General features: G+C 46.7%; 1 protein-coding gene across 1 annotated transcript; it reads right to left on the bottom strand.

The window, feature by feature from the left end:
- Window positions 1-1,525: 1,525 nt before the first annotated feature.
- Window positions 1,526-7,927, bottom strand: RPS16 (ribosomal protein S16). The gene is made up of 5 exons (XM_032958285.2): window positions 7,759-7,927; window positions 3,852-3,953; window positions 2,769-2,865; window positions 2,445-2,492; window positions 1,526-1,734 (listed from the first exon to the last, which is right to left on the bottom strand). The coding sequence occupies exons 1-5, from the start codon at window positions 7,804-7,806 to the stop codon at window positions 1,589-1,591; spliced, it is 441 nt and encodes a 146-aa protein (XP_032814176.1). The 5' UTR covers window positions 7,807-7,927; the 3' UTR covers window positions 1,526-1,588.
- Between the last annotated feature and the right edge of the window lie 7,750 nt (window positions 7,928-15,677).

The following is a 15,677-nucleotide window of genomic DNA, read 5'->3' as shown; positions in this document are numbered from 1 at the left end:
GGGGCAGCTGTGAAGCCGTCCTCCGAGTGAGAGATTTCCCTTCACTCATTGCGAACAGCTTCGAGCATCGTCGCCACGCCGTAAGAGACACACTGAGGGCAGTGAAAAATGCGCCCGTGGCTGTGATGAGAGACGATGTCACGACGCGAGGCTCCACTTGGGAAATGTAGCAGGTCACGGGCTACACGCTCTAGGACACAACAGCAACGGTGATGGAAGTAGGTGCAGCAAACGACGAATTTGCAACTAACACTACGGAGCGACTCCTAAACATTCACTTTGAATGTTTAGGGTAGGCCTCACATTACGTAGCTACCAAAAAAGCTAAAACACTTGTTTTTAAACAATGGTTGGTAGTCACCGATTATTTAACAGCTTCACTCGCTTGCAATCCCATTCAACTGTACAATTTGCTTTTTATGTAACCACACCCGTGCAGAACAGGGGAATCTAATCAAATAATATCTCAAAAAGAATATCAATTCAATTAGACTTACTATAATAGCTTTAAACAAGTCCCATCCCTGTTCCCTTGCCAGCAACTGGATGGAAGGTGGGCAGGAGACAAGATCGACCACTATCTTTAAAAAGAGACCCAAGTGATCAATCAAGACTTGGAGGTGGTGGCTATATTCCAACACTGGAGGTGAGGGTTGAATTTTTATTTAAAGCTTTCGTGCCTGCAGGGATTCATATTCTTGGTTCTTTCGGTAAAGTCACGTAGAAGGGAAACAATAAAATAATAAAAATATAAAACAATAAAATTCTCACGTTTCGACTGCAACACAAGCAATAATCATCAGGTGTGAAAACCACAGCAAGAAAATTTGAAGTGTCGTTTTTTTAACGTTAGCACCACAGAGCGATTTGGCAGTTAATTAGATGGACGAGTCCATCTATGTTCGGAAAAGAGGGGGGAGACTCAAATAATGGATGCGGTCTGAAAGCCACCCTTCTACGCGACTTTACCGAAAGAACCAAGAATATGAGGTGAGGGTTGTTGGAACGCACAAATGTCATGAAATTCTACCCATAGCCATCGAGATGCCCATAACGCTGGCTTTCTGGAACGCAGTATAGCAAAAAAATAACCTCCACGTTCCGTCTGTATGGGACAGTGTTGCCCCTCCCTTGCACACGTGTTCTGCAGTGCTCCAGTTTCATCTCACAGGGACAGATTAATTAGCTAACATCTTAATAACCGAGGACCGCAGAGCTTGAGCAATTGTCGGCACAGGCGCACTGCGTGACTGCCTTCCTTCTTGACCGTGGTTCCTCTTCAAGCCTCCGAGTTACCCTCTCTTTGAGTGCAAGCAAAAGCAGTGTAGCACATTACAAGTTAAAATCATCAAAAAAGTAGTCTACTGCAGTTTAGTCGATTAATTTAATCGACCAATCATCATCTCTCCATGCTATGCAAGCAAAAACACAACCTCAAATTTGTTCTTAGCTACTCAAGCCCAACCGGCTGCAACCACCACTATGCACACACTCGGCAAATAATGCACACCTCCAAACAAGGGGAGAAGCTGTCAACGCATCCGCTTTTATTACGAATTTGGCAGCTGAGCCACGACGCCGAGAAGGTTTATCGGTAGGACTTCTGGTAGCGGGCACGAGCGCCGGGGCCACCAAACTTCTTGGGCTCACAGCGGCGAGGGTCGGCAACCAGCAGAGTACGGTCGTACTGTGTCAGGATGTCCTTGATTTCCTTCTTGGAGGCTTCGTCCACATCTAAGGGAGGCAAGGAGGGTAGTGGAGATGAGGGTAAGGATAAGAGGGGGTTGGGTGGGGCGAAAGAGACAAGAGTGGAAAAAACAAAGCAAATTATTAATGCAGACACTGCGGGGGGGAGATACTAGGAAGGTAGGAAGGATGAGATGCAGGAACATCGAGTGCCAAACGGAGATAAAGGGTAGAGACAGATATACACACTTTAAGTTAAAACACGGGCAGCATAAACCAAGGAAGGCAGATGCTTGCACCTCACCGAAAACACGTTCTGTGCAGAGGTTTGGGGGGGCGGTGACGTGGCCCAGCGGCAGCGCATTTGCCCCAAGAGGCTCACGGTTCGAATCCAGAGGCCAACCCCCCCCCCCCGTCACTGCCGCAAAATATTCCACGTGCCGTCTGCCACGGCGGGCATTTTAAAGATCCCGCGACGGCATTCGCAGGAGCAAACCATCGTGTGCCAGCGTCATGGTTTAAGCAAAAAAAATCGCCAAATTTTAAATGTAACCCGCAAATTAGTCAACTTGGATTAGCACGGGTTGGACATGCACCGTGCAAAAGAAGTTCACCATAGGTACATGTATAGATGTCACTGCACCCCCAATTGTGAAAACTTTGCAGGGACCCTGCCTGAAAGAGTCAAGAGGAGACTCGGTGAGGCTTTGCTGGGTAAACAAGTATAGAAACAAGTATAGAAACAAGGTAGGACTTACACTTCTGGTAGTAGGCGACAAGTGCCTTGGAGATGGATTGGCGAATGGCTGTGGGAGCACACGACAAACGCTTTCGTTATATTGAGGAATATAAAACAGCAGCGTCATGCAAGCAATAAGATAGCAATGCACAGAAGCCTTATGAGAAAAAAAACTTTCGCGTTACTATTATTTCATAAGCTGTATGTTAAACACAATGGTCAAGTATCATGAAGTTTACGGTGACTGATGTTTTAGGACATCTGAATTCCAAGTGTAAGAGTGGCAGAAACGTAGAAAAGCAGCGAAAGTAATGGTTCCCACGTGTATAAATAAAAACCTCACCGTAAATCTGTGCCACGTGGCCACCTCCCTTCACCCTCACACGAATGTCGACGGCGGAGAACCGCTCCTTGCCCAGCAGCAGGATCGGCTCCAGCAGCTGCACATGCAGGGGACACGGCGAGGTGTGCACACAGTGAGACACAAAGACCCCCCCCCCCACCGTGGCCTTTAACAGTCTGTTTGGGGCGAGTGCTGTTCGCGAGCACCTATAATTTTTATTTTACCAGGTCAAGCCCATTGAGCTATATAGCTCTATTGAAGGAGTGACCCGGCCACAAATAACTTCTCAATGCAGTGGCTTATCACGTGGCGACTTATTGCGGCCAAAAACTCTTAAACACACGTTTATAAATGTGTAGGGAAAAACTGGAGGACGTGGAAAAAAAGCCCCGACCTCATGTATACCAGGCGAGGTAGTCAACATCTCGCCACCATGGTTCCCCACCTATGGCGGCCGGCACGGCACACGAGGGGGTGGGTGGCCAACACCACACCCGGTCACCTTTTTCCCCCAAGTGGTTATGTTTGCACAAAGCACCATGTACTAATTTATGGCTGAGTCGACCTAGGGAAGACCCAGCAGCAGTTCAGATATTTGTCACTGATATTAGCCGTTGAGCTCAGATATTCGTCAATGAGAGACCTAGATGATCGCCTACATTGGTTTAAAAATGTTTGTTTTGTGCTGTATAATATCACTATCCCATCTGATTTTTTGGCACATCCTCTCATTTCACAAACCCCCAAGATTAAATCACATTTAAAACTGACATCTGCTTATAAGTGGACGCCCTGGATATCAACAGATGCAGTCAAGCTCAACGGTAATATCCACTCATTCATACACTAACACATTTGTCAACACAGTAATATACTCTTAGAATCTCATTTCAATTGAAGAGCAGGTAGGTTAATTCACGCTACCATCAGATTCTGCACGTATCAGTCATGTAAAATGGCAATCCGCTATCAGGTGAATTCTCTTACAAAATAATAATTTGCATCTCCAGACGAGTATGGCTATAGCTACATGCGATGCGAAAGAAGTTCAACATACATGCATACTCTCCCCCCCCCCCTTACCTTGTACTGCAGAGTCGCTGGCTCCACCATCTCCAGTGGCCGCCCGTTCACCTTGATGAGGCCATTGCCGCGCTTGCAGTGCGCCACGGCCGTCGCAGATTTCTGCGCGAAAATGCCCGCGCAGTGTTCAGTCAACAATTCACCATTAAGCAGACACACACATGGGTACAACTGCACAACAGTGTGACAATTAGCAGCCGGTAATAGATTTCACGTTGTTTTCGCTGACGTAGGGTCCCCAATTTTAAAAGGTTTACATTTCTGGGGCCGCAACTCACTTGGGAAGTTTATGGATCCGTATGCCCGATCCAGTGAAGAAAATTTGACATGCACAGCGATCAATTTCCCATTAACACAACTACAGCTCTCGGATGTGTTATTGGGTCGTGCCACGTATTGCTCCACATGCTGCGAGCATCTTAAGGAACTGAATCAGAAGCTCCTAAGCCAGCCAGCATGTGGAGTCGTCCACCCCGACCTACAAGGTGAAGTATGGTCAATCCACCCCCATGATTGACATGGCAATGTGAAGCCTTCATCCAGCAGTGGACTGACAGAACCACAGTACGAACTATTTTTTTTCATGCAAATATGAAAACTACTTTATGATCCAATTGCATTCTCCCAGGCTGGGCTGTCTTGAGCAGTTGCTCTCTCCACTCAAGCTCTTGTCACAGAATCAGAAAATACGTGGAGGAATCCGATGAGCTATAAAGCACTTTTTCCACAGATGTCCAGTGCCCGCAGCACTCACCGCTGCGGGCAAACCCTCAGGAAACCAACCCCAACCCTCCCCTAACAATCCACTGAGCAAACGGTGGATAAGGAATCCTCTCCTCCCTCGGTCGTTCCCTGCCATGGCTGCCACCCATCATTCTGGACCAGTGGTTCTTAACCTTTACTGGAACCTTGCACCACCACCTCCCCCCCTTTGGTTCTCAATCGTAAATTTCTTTGTTCATAAATACATAGGGTTTGATGAAACAAAGTAGTTGTGCTTAATTTGTATTTCCATGATTTACCTTTAAAAAAATATGACCATGTCTCGCACCCCCCAAGGGATGCGTGCATCCCAGGTTAAGAAGAACCACTGGTGTAGTGTATAGTGTAGTGTATAGTATAGTGTAGTGTATAGTGTAGTGTATAGTGTAGTGTATAGTAGTGCATCCCAGGTTAAGAAGAACCACTGGTGTAGTGTATAGTATAGTGTACAGTGTAGTGTATAGTAGTGTATCCCAGGTTAAGAATAACCACTGGTGTAGTGTATAGTGTAGTGTATAGTATAGTGTATAGTAGTGTATCCCAGGTTAAGAATAACCACTGGTGTAGTGTATAGTAGTGTATCCCAGGTTAAGAATAACCACTGGTGTAGTGTATAGTGGTGCATACCAGGTTAAGAAGAATCACTGGTGTAGTGTATAGTGTAGTGTATAGTAGTGTCGTGTATAGTAGTGTATCCCAGATTAAGAATAACCACTGGTGTAGTGTATAGTGTAGTGTATAGTAGTGCATCCCAGGTTAAGAATAACCACTGGTGTAGTGTATAGTGTAGTGTATAGTAGTGTCGTGTATAGTAGTGCATCCCAGATTAAGAAGAATCACTGGTGTAGTGTATAGTGTAGTGTATAGTATAGTGTATAGTAGTGTATCCCAGGTTAAGAATAACCACTGGTGTAGTGTATAGTGTAGTGTATAGTATAGTGTATAGTAGTGTATCCCAGGTTAAGAATAACCACTGGTGTAGTGTATAGTGTAGTGTATAGTAGTGTATCCCAGGTTAAGAATAACCACTGGTGTAGTGTATAGTGTAGTGTATAGTGGTGCATACCAGGTTAAGAAGAATCACTGGTGTAGTGTATAGTTAGTGTATAGTAGTGTCGTGTATAGTAGTGTATCCCAGATTAAGAAGAATCACTGGTGTAGTGTATAGTGTAGTGTATAGTAGTGTCGTGTATAGTAGTGTATCCCAGATTAAGAAGAACCACTGGTGTAGTGTATAGTATATAGTAGTGTATAGTATAGTGTATAGTAGTGTATCCCAGGTTAAGAATAACCACTGGTGTAGTGTATAGTGTAGTGTACAGTAGTGTCGTGTATAGTAGTGTATCCCAAGTTAAGAAGAACCACTGGTGTAGTGTATAGTGTAGTGTACAGTATAGTGTATAGTAGTGTATCCCAGATTAAGAAGAACCACTGGTGTAGTGTATAGTGTAGTGTATAGTAGTGTCGTGTATAGTGGTGCATACCAGGTTAAGAATAACCACTGGTGTAGTGTATAGTGTAGTGTAGTGTATAGTGTAGTGTATAGTAGTGTATCCCAGGTTAAGAAGAACCACTAGTGTAGTGTATAGTAGTGTCGTGTATATTAGTGGTGTATAGTAGTGTAGTGTATAGTAGTGTCGTGTATAGTAGTGTATAGTAGTGTCGTGTACAGTAGTGCATCCCAGGTTAAGAACCAATGGTCTAGACTGTAGTAGTATCCTGCCCAATCCCACTTTTACAAAGTCAAAACGATATCCGACTCGCGTACATGTTCCCCAATGCGCGCGTTTCTCGTCTTGGCTCGTCGTTAACGCCGAGCGTGAAGCCGACCAATGTTTCCATTGCCCGCGTGAATGTTACGTTTCTGATCCATGCCATACATAGCGCGTAGGTATTCGTGACACGGAAACTTCCGAGGATAAACGCATGTTGGAGAGCGGTACAGAAACCATGAATATGCACGATTGTTAAGTCTCGTTTACATTACGTAGCTGTTGTGTACAATACGCTATCCATATAAAACTACCAAAGCGTTTACAATTGATTGGCCCTGCCTTATAAACGTCTGTTTCGGGAAATGAGCCTAAATCAGAGCAAGTGGAAAATCAAAGACTGCGCCCTGTGACTGTAGCCACAAAATCCAAACCGTGGAGACCACAAACTCTGCACTTTCACAAATATGTGAAGGTACTTACAACTGAATTGCTCATTTAAAGGTGCTTTAACACACGCAATTCGAAAGAGTGGACACGCCATGGTTAGTCTACTACGCCGCTTACAGTTTACATGTCGCATAGCGCAGCGTTAAACGAGGGGGTGGGGGGGAAATAACCATTTTCTGCCCGTACACAATTGCCAACATTCACCAAATCCATTCTTGTGTATGGCAGCACATGTTCAGGAGGTAAATGCCAATTGTCGGCGTCTGCTGGCCACGACGAGAGGTCTTCAGGATGGTCTGCGTAGTTTTTGGTCTTCTTCGACAGCGGCTTTACACTACGGTCCATAATGAGGGTTTCATGGCTACAATCGCTCCACCGTGGCCCCCCGTCTATTTATTGTCCAACTATAAAAGGAGACGCGCGCATCGGCCCGTTATCGATGTTGGTTGGGAGTCGCTAACATCATCGACTTGACCGCCACCAGAATCCAGACACACCGAACCACGCGTCTCGCCGCGCCTCTAGCCAAGCGGCTAGGCGCACGGCTTGCGCCGTCTCTTCCATCCAGCCACCACACCAGGCACCCTCACACGCACGTGACTCAAGCACCACTGCCAACTCTCAACCCGACTGACCATTCAAAAACCACCCCAGGCCCCGTCAGGACTCCGGCGTCCACACGATGGGACGACATCGCTCGGTGTGGGGGGGAAATAATCAGCAGCGTGTCGCGTTCTCGTACGGATCGCCCTCGCCTTTCGTCAACATGCTCTCTCGAGGCGGCGTGAATACGCAGCCTCGACGCTTGTCTGTTCGAGCGAGAACTCTTGACCGCTTTCTTTAACCCGCGCGCGTCGCGACTACAGCGAGTGTGGCAAGGGAGCGCGCGGGGGAGACACGAGGCCGAGATCGCTAGGCCCCGGCTCGGCTCGCCTCGTCCCAGGCGCACAAAAAACGGCCCCGTCTTCCTTCACGGCTCTCACCTTGCGCCCGAACACCTGGACGGACTGTGGGGGTCCCTTGGGCGGCATTGTTGCGTGCGGCTGGCGAGAAGTCGGTCGAGGAGGCGGTGGCGGCGACGCGGAGCGCTCGGGGAGAGGAGCCACGCAGTGGCGAGGCCTGGTGAGAAAAGGGGGAGGCGCGCGGGGTTTCCCGGGCTCGATAGCAGGGGCCGCAAACTCTCGCGAGAGCCACGCCGGGGATTGTCAATGCGAGGCACAGGCGGCCAAACGGATCTCGCGAGAGTTGGTGGGGGGTGGGGTGTGTGGCTTCAGCGAATCGATGAATGGACGCCGCTGTGGATCGATTCTCCGAGTGCAGTACAGTACGCCGCCCAGTACAGTGTACACTGTATTTGCAAGTTACTGTACTTCAGAATCATAATCTTTTGTGTCGTGGAGGAATCTGATTAGTTATAAATCTCTTTTGTTAGATATGTCCAGTAGGGACACGGGGTCAGAAAGTTAGGACAAACAATGCAAAAACAACGATAGGAGTGCAAAGTATAGGGCAGGTAACCCAACCGCTAAAAATAATAAAAAAAATATTTTACCGGCTAGAGCCTATAGAGTAGCGCTTTTTCAGTAGCGACTTGTCTATCACAAGTTATAGCTGAACGAAGTGGCTTATTATGATGCAGTGGTAGCACAGAAGCACGAACAGAACTTAACACGTTCCCTCTCAAAATAACACCGGTGTGCGGCCTTAAAAAAATATTAGTAAATAATGTGCGATGTATATATAGCGCTTTTGACAAACGTGTTACGCATGTTCACCACAAGTACCGCGTGTGTGGTTAATGCAGACACGATTCCTTGCAAAAGGCTTCTGTTTGGTGTTTGAACATCTTAAACACAACTGTTTTATTGCCACAAAGGGTCAAATCGATTCTTAAACTTTGATACTGGCAAGAAAGGTCCCATGTAGCTCCTCACCCGGAGCTATAAATACCCCGATAGTGGCGTTATCTTTGTGCCTTTCGCCTTTTGGCGTTCTCTGTTTCGAACACTGTTAGTGCGACTCGGCTCTAAAGAAAGCTGTCTCTGGTGTCTATTTTGATTTAGTGTGCTGCTCTTAAAGGTGCATTGAAAATTTGATACGCCGACCGATGCTCCTGTTGTTGTGGAGTAACTCATGCAGCCAGCTATGACTCTAGGATTTGGGGTTACATGTTATTATTTACGTAGTTTATTGTAAAAATTCGGTCACAGTCCTTGTGATCACTGTTACGTTGCAATTACGGCTTTCTTTTTTGGTGATTTGGAAAACGTTTTTTTTGGTTTGGACATGTTTTGTTGTAGTACGGAGTTAGACTGATGGCCTTAATCTAAGTTGTGGTTGTTGTTGTTTGACTTGCATCCCACTGGGATTTTTTTTGCACACAGCGTTGGTGTACGGTGCTTTTTTCAGGAATATTTTGCTGGGTTTTTTTTCCATGGATTTTCTGTTTGCACAGTCACATAGTCACTTTAAGATGATTTTCTTGTTCGTGTTTGTTTTTTTGTTGTGGTTGCACCCGATTCAAGAGCCGAATGGCTCACAGGGCTATACCAAAATAAACTAAACTGAACCAATCAGTTTCAAAGACAATGTCATATACCGTATAATACCAGAGCATGTTTTTGTTTGCATGTTCACCACAAGTACCGCGTGTGTGGTTAATGCAGCCATAATTCATTGCCAAAGGCTTCTGTTTGGTGTTTGAACATCTTAAACACCTGTTTTATTGGCACAAAGGGTAAAATATATTCTTATATTCCAATACGCTTTCCTCCCTACGCAACATGGCGACCGAAGCGCGTCACCGCCCGTGACGTCACCAAATCAATGCGCGATGGCGGCGATGCCGCCGCGGTGATTGTCCCCCCCCCCACCCGGGCACGGCCTCTTCACCTCCCGCCCCGCCGAGTGTGTCCGTGCACCCGCGCGGCCACCGCCATCGATCCGCTGGCTCGCGAAAATAGTTCCAGTCCGTGTCCGCCGTCAAAATCCTCTCCCGCGGACCCCACAAACCCTGCCCACCCCCCCCCATCAGATGTTTGCCGGAACGATCGTCGACTTCTTTTAAAACTTTGTAATTCTTCATGGCGTTTTTTTAATGGAAAGTTTTTGGTTTTTTACTGTGAGGTGTGGGGATATCGATCAATCGCCCCCCCCCCCCCACCATCGCGATCGATTTGAATCGATTGGGGCTTAACGATAGAGATCGATTATTCGAGTCGCGAGTCCCGGTCACGTCCGTGTCGCCTTTCTGCCTTCTCGTCCGCCCCCCCCCTCATCATCATCCTCCTCCTCATCATCTTCATCATCATCCTCCTCCTCCTCATCATCCTCCTCGGCTTGACGTGAGGGGCACCGTTTCGGGGGGGGTAGGGAGTCGACACGTGATTATCGATTATCGATAACGAGGGCGATGGTGGGGAATGACTCACAGCTGTAAACCCAAACGCACTCTGGTGTAACGAAGGACTCCGCAGGCGACAACTACTGTAGGGGCACCTTTATTCATTTCTCGCACTGCTTACAATGTCAACTCACCAGCTCATCACAATGTCAACTCACCAGCTCATCACAATGTCAACTCACCAGCTCATCACAATGTCAACTCACCAGCTCATCACAATGTCAACTCACCAGCTCATCACAATGTAAACTCACCAGCTCATCACAATGTCAACTCACCAGCTCATCACAATGTCAGCTCACCAGCTCATAATGTCAACTCACCAGCTCATCACAATTTCAACTCACCAGCTCATCATAATGTCAACTCACCAGCTCATCATAATGTCAACTCACCAGCTCATCATAATGTCAACTCACCAGCTCATCATAATGTCAACTCACCAGCTCATCATAATGTCAACTCACCAGCTCATCACAATGTCAACTCACCAGCTCATCACAATGTCAACTCACCAGCTCATCATAATGTCAACTCACCAGCTCATCACAATGTCAACTCACCAGCTGATCACAATGTCAACTCACCAGCTCATCATGATGTCAACTCACCAGCTCATCATAATGTCAACTCACCAGCTCATCATAATGTCAACTCACCAGCTCATCATAATGTCAACTCACCAGCTCATCATAATGTCAACTCACCAGCTCATAATAATGTCAACTCACCAGCTCATCATAATGTCAACTCACCAGCTCATCATAATGTCAACTCACCAGCTCATCATAATGTCAACTCACCAGCTCATCATAATTTCAACTCACCAGCTCATCATAATGTCAACTCACCAGCTCATCATAATGTCAACTCACCAGCTCATCATAATGTCAACTCACCAGCTCATCATAATGTCAACTCACCAGCTCATCACAATGTCAACTCACCAGCTCATCATAATGTCAACTCACCAGCTCATCATAATGTCAACTCACCAGCTCATCATAATGTCAACTCACCAGCTCATCATAATGTCAACTCACCAGCTCATCACAATGTCAACTCACCAGCTCATCACAATGTCAACTCACCAGCTCATCATGATGTCAACTCACCAGCTCATCACAATGTCAACTCACCAGCTCATCATAATGTCAACTCACCAGCTCATCATAATGTCAACTCACCAGCTCATCACAATGTCAACTCACCACCTCATCACAATGTCAACTCACCAGCTCATCATAATGTCAACTCACCAGCTCATCACAATGTCAACTCACCAGCTGATCACAATGTCAAGTCACCAGCTCATCATGATGTCAACTCACCAGCTCATCATAATGTCAACTCACCAGCTCATCATAATGTCAACTCACCAGCTCATCATAATGTCAACTCACCAGCTCATAATAATGTCAACTCACCAGCTCATCATAATGTCAACTCACCAGCTCATCATAATGTCAACTCACCAGCTCATCATAATGTCAACTCACCAGCTCATCATAATTTCAACTCACCAGCTCATCATAATGTCAACTCACCAGCTCATCATAATGTCAACTCACCAGCTCATCATAATGTCAACTCACCAGCTCATCATAATGTCAACTCACCAGCTCATCACAATGTCAACTCACCAGCTCATCATAATGTCAACTCACCAGCTCATCATAATGTCAACTCACCAGCTCATCATAATGTCAACTCACCAGCTCATCATAATGTCAACTCACCAGCTCATCACAATGTCAACTCACCAGCTCATCATAATGTCAACTCACCAGCTCATCATAATGTCAACTCACCAGCTCATAATGTCAACTCACCAGCTCATCACAATGTCAACTCACCAGCTCATCATAATGTCAACTCACCAGCTCATCACAATGTCAACTCACCAGCTCATCACAATGTCAACTCACCAGCTCATAATGTCAACTCACCAGCTCATCACAATGTCAACTCACCAGCTCATCACAATGTCAACTCACCAGCTCATCATAATGTCAACTCACCAGCTCATCATAATGTCAACTCACCAGCTCATCATAATGTCAACTCACCAGCTCATCACAATGTCAACTCACCAGCTCATCATAATGTCAACTCACCAGCTTATCACAATGTCAACTCACCAGCTCATCATAATGTCAACTCACCAGCTCATCATAATGTCAACTCACCAGCTCATCATAATGTCAACTCACCAGCTCATCACAATGTCAACTCACCAGCTCATCATAATGTCAACTCACCAGCTCATCATAATGTCAACTCACCAGGTCATCACAATGTCAACTCACCAGCTCATCATAATGTCAACTCACCAGCTCATAATGTTAACTCACCAGCTCATCACAATGTCAACTCACCAGCTCATAATGTCAACTCACCAGCTCATCACAATGTCAACTCACCAGCTCATAATGTCAACTCACCAGCTCATCACAATGTCAACTCACCAGCTCATCACAATGTCAACTCACCAGCTCATCATAATGTCAACTCACCAGCTCATCATAATGTCAACTCACCAGCTCATCATAATGTCAACTCACCAGCTCATCATAATGTCAACTCACCAGCTCATCACAATGTCAACTCACCAGCTCATCACAATGTCAACTCACCAGCTCATCATAATGTCAACTCACCAGCTCATCATAATGTCAACTCACCAGCTCATAATGTCAACTCACCAGCTCATCACAATGTCAACTCACCAGCTCATCACAATGTCAACTCACCAGCTCATCACAATGTCAACTCACCAGCTCATAATGTCAACTCACCAGCTCATCACAATGTCAACTCACCAGCTCATCACAATGTCAACTCACCAGCTCATCACAATGTCAACTCACCAGCTCATCATAATGTCAACTCACCAGCTCATCATAATGTCAACTCACCAGCTCATCATAATGTCAACTCACCAGCTCATCACAATGTCAACTCACCAGCTCATCATAATGTCAACTCACCAGCTTATCACAATGTCAACTCACCAGCTCATCATAATGTCAACTCACCAGCTCATCATAATGTCAACTCACCAGCTCATCATAATGTCAACTCACCAGCTCATCACAATGTCAACTCACCAGCTCATCATAATGTCAACTCACCAGCTCATCATAATGTCAACTCACCAGCTCATCACAATGTCAACTCACCAGCTCATCATAATGTCAACTCACCAGCTCATAATGTTAACTCACCAGCTCATCACAATGTCAACTCACCAGCTCATCACAATGTCAACTCACCAGCTCATCACAATGTCAACTCACCAGCTCATCATAATGTCAACTCACCAGCTCATCACAATGTCAACTCACCAGCTCATCATAATGTCAACTCACCAGCTCATCATAATGTCAACTCACCAGCTCATAATGTCAACTCACCAGCTCATCACAATGTCAACTCACCAGCTCATCACAATGTCAACTCACCAGCTCATCACAACACAACGATGGTCGTCTCGCAACGACGGCGCTAACTGCTGCCGAGGTGGCGACGACTGACGACTCTCAAGCGGCAGCTGTAGCAGCGGCGGCTGCAGCGGCGGTAGCAGCAGCTGCTACAGCTGTAGCAGCTGTAGCAGCAGCGGCCGCGGCGACCTTCAACCACGAGACGATCCCGAGTCCCTCGGACAGCCCCGAGCCCCGACTCTCACCCCCTTTTATCCTCCTCCTCCTCCCTCTCCAACTCTCTAGCGGGGTCTGGGAGCTCCCGGATGGATACCCGCAATGACCCTGGCCCCCAGTTCATCCCCACCGCCGTCTGTGTACTCTGTGTACTACCGTCTGTGTACTACCGTCTGTCTGTGTACTACCGTCTGTCTGTGTACTACCGTCTGTGTACTCTGTGTACTACCGTCTGTCTGTGTACTCTGTGTACTACCGTCTGTCTGTGTACTCTGTGTACTACCGTCTGTCTGTGTACTACCGTCTGTCTGTGTACTGTGTACTACCGTCTGTCTGTGTACTACCGTCTGTCTGTGTACTCTGTGTACTACCGTCTGTGTACTACCGTCTGTCTGTGTACTCTGTGTACTACCGTCTGTGTACTCTGTGTACTACCGCCTGTGTACTACCGCCTGTGTACTACTGCCTGTTTACTACCGTCTGTGTACTACCGTCTGTCTGTGTACTCTGTGTACTACCGCCTGTGTACTACCGTCTGTGTACTACCGTCTGTGTACTCTGTGTACTACCGTCTGTCTGTGTACTACTGCCTGTGTACTACCGTCTGTGTATTACCGTCTGTGTACTCTGTGTACTACCGTCTGTGTGCTACCGTCTGTACCCGCAGTTGCCACCTCTGGCCGGCAGGCGGCGCTGCTACCCCATCACTGGCACGAGGGAATTGCGTGCTCAGTGCCACGCGGCCTACAGCCGTTTCAATCCGGGCAAACATCACAAACGTGTCATTATTTCCGTGTTTCTCCCTTGTAAAGGGACTTTGTAGGATGAACGTTGAGATTTATAAAGGGGCAGGGGGTGACCAATACGATCTGAATTTGGTCTGTAATAAGGTAGGGCACGAATAAGGGGTTGACAGGTATGGAATCAGTAACTTTTTATTTAAAATAAATCATTCGCTTGTGGTGTCGCAACCGCGTTGTGTCGCTTAAACCCCGCGGGTAGTTCTCGTTTGCTCGCAACCACGGAAAGGGCCGTTGCCCGAAACGTTATCAGGGAGGGTGCAGTGTTGTTGAGAAATGTTTATTTTTTGTTCGTTTGGCTGCTGTGATAATTGTGATAAACATCATCGTCGCGTCACTCTGATTTACCTTCCCGCTCGTGGTAAATATGTAAGGACGACATCACACCGAGTGGTGTGTATATTTGTTTGTAATATACAGGGACTCCTCTACTTACGAACGAGTTAGGTTTCAGAGATCTGTCCATAAGTCGGTTTGTTCGTACGGCCCAAACTTTACTCCTGTACGGCGTGTACACTAAACACGGGAAATGGCTTTAAACGTTGTAGAGTCTCCCGTAGATGTAGATGCCACTGGTTCTTCACGTTCTGCAGATGTAGATGCCACTGGTTCTTCACGTTCTGCAGATGTAGATGCCACTGGTTCTTCACGTTTTGCAGATGTAGATGCCACTGGTTCTTCACGTTCTGCAGATGTAGATGCCACTGGTTCTTCACGTTCTGCAGATGTAGATGCCACTGGTTCTTCACGTTCTGCAGATGTAGATGCCACTGGTTCTTCACGTTCTGCAGATGTAGATGCCACTGGTTCTTCACGTTCTGCAGATGTCAATGCCACTGGTTCTTCACGTTCTGCAGATGTAGATGCCACTGGTTCTTCACGTTCTGCAGATGTAGATGCCACTGGTTCTTCACATTCTGCAGATGTAGATGCCACTGGTTCTTCACGTTCTGCAGATGTAGATGCCACTGGTTCTTCACGTTCTACAGATGTAGATGCCACTGGTTCTTCACGTTCTACAGATGTAGATGGCACTGGTT

Source organism: Petromyzon marinus, chromosome 21 (genome assembly GCF_048934315.1).
Source record: "Petromyzon marinus isolate PM22_M1 ecotype Great Lakes invasive population chromosome 21, UKy_Petmar_22M1.pri1.0, whole genome shotgun sequence".
Taxonomy (NCBI): Eukaryota; Metazoa; Chordata; class Hyperoartia; order Petromyzontiformes; family Petromyzontidae; genus Petromyzon; species Petromyzon marinus.
Note: the sequence above shows the minus strand (reverse complement) of the source record. Positions and strands in the feature narration are given on the sequence as shown.

Bases quoted from the DNA above. Each gene is read 5' to 3' on its own strand.
- RPS16 (XM_032958285.2), bottom strand. From the start codon at position 7,806: ATGCCGCCCAAGGGACCCCCACAGTCCGTCCAGGTGTTCGGGCGCAAG. The intron at 3,954-7,758 runs GTGAGAGCCGTG...ATTTTCGCGCAG, and splicing joins TCCAGGTGTTCGGGCGCAAG to AAATCTGCGACGGCCGTGGC. The intron at 1,735-2,444 runs GTAAGTCCTACC...TGCCTCCCTTAG, and splicing joins TGTCGCCTACTACCAGAAGT to ATGTGGACGAAGCCTCCAAG.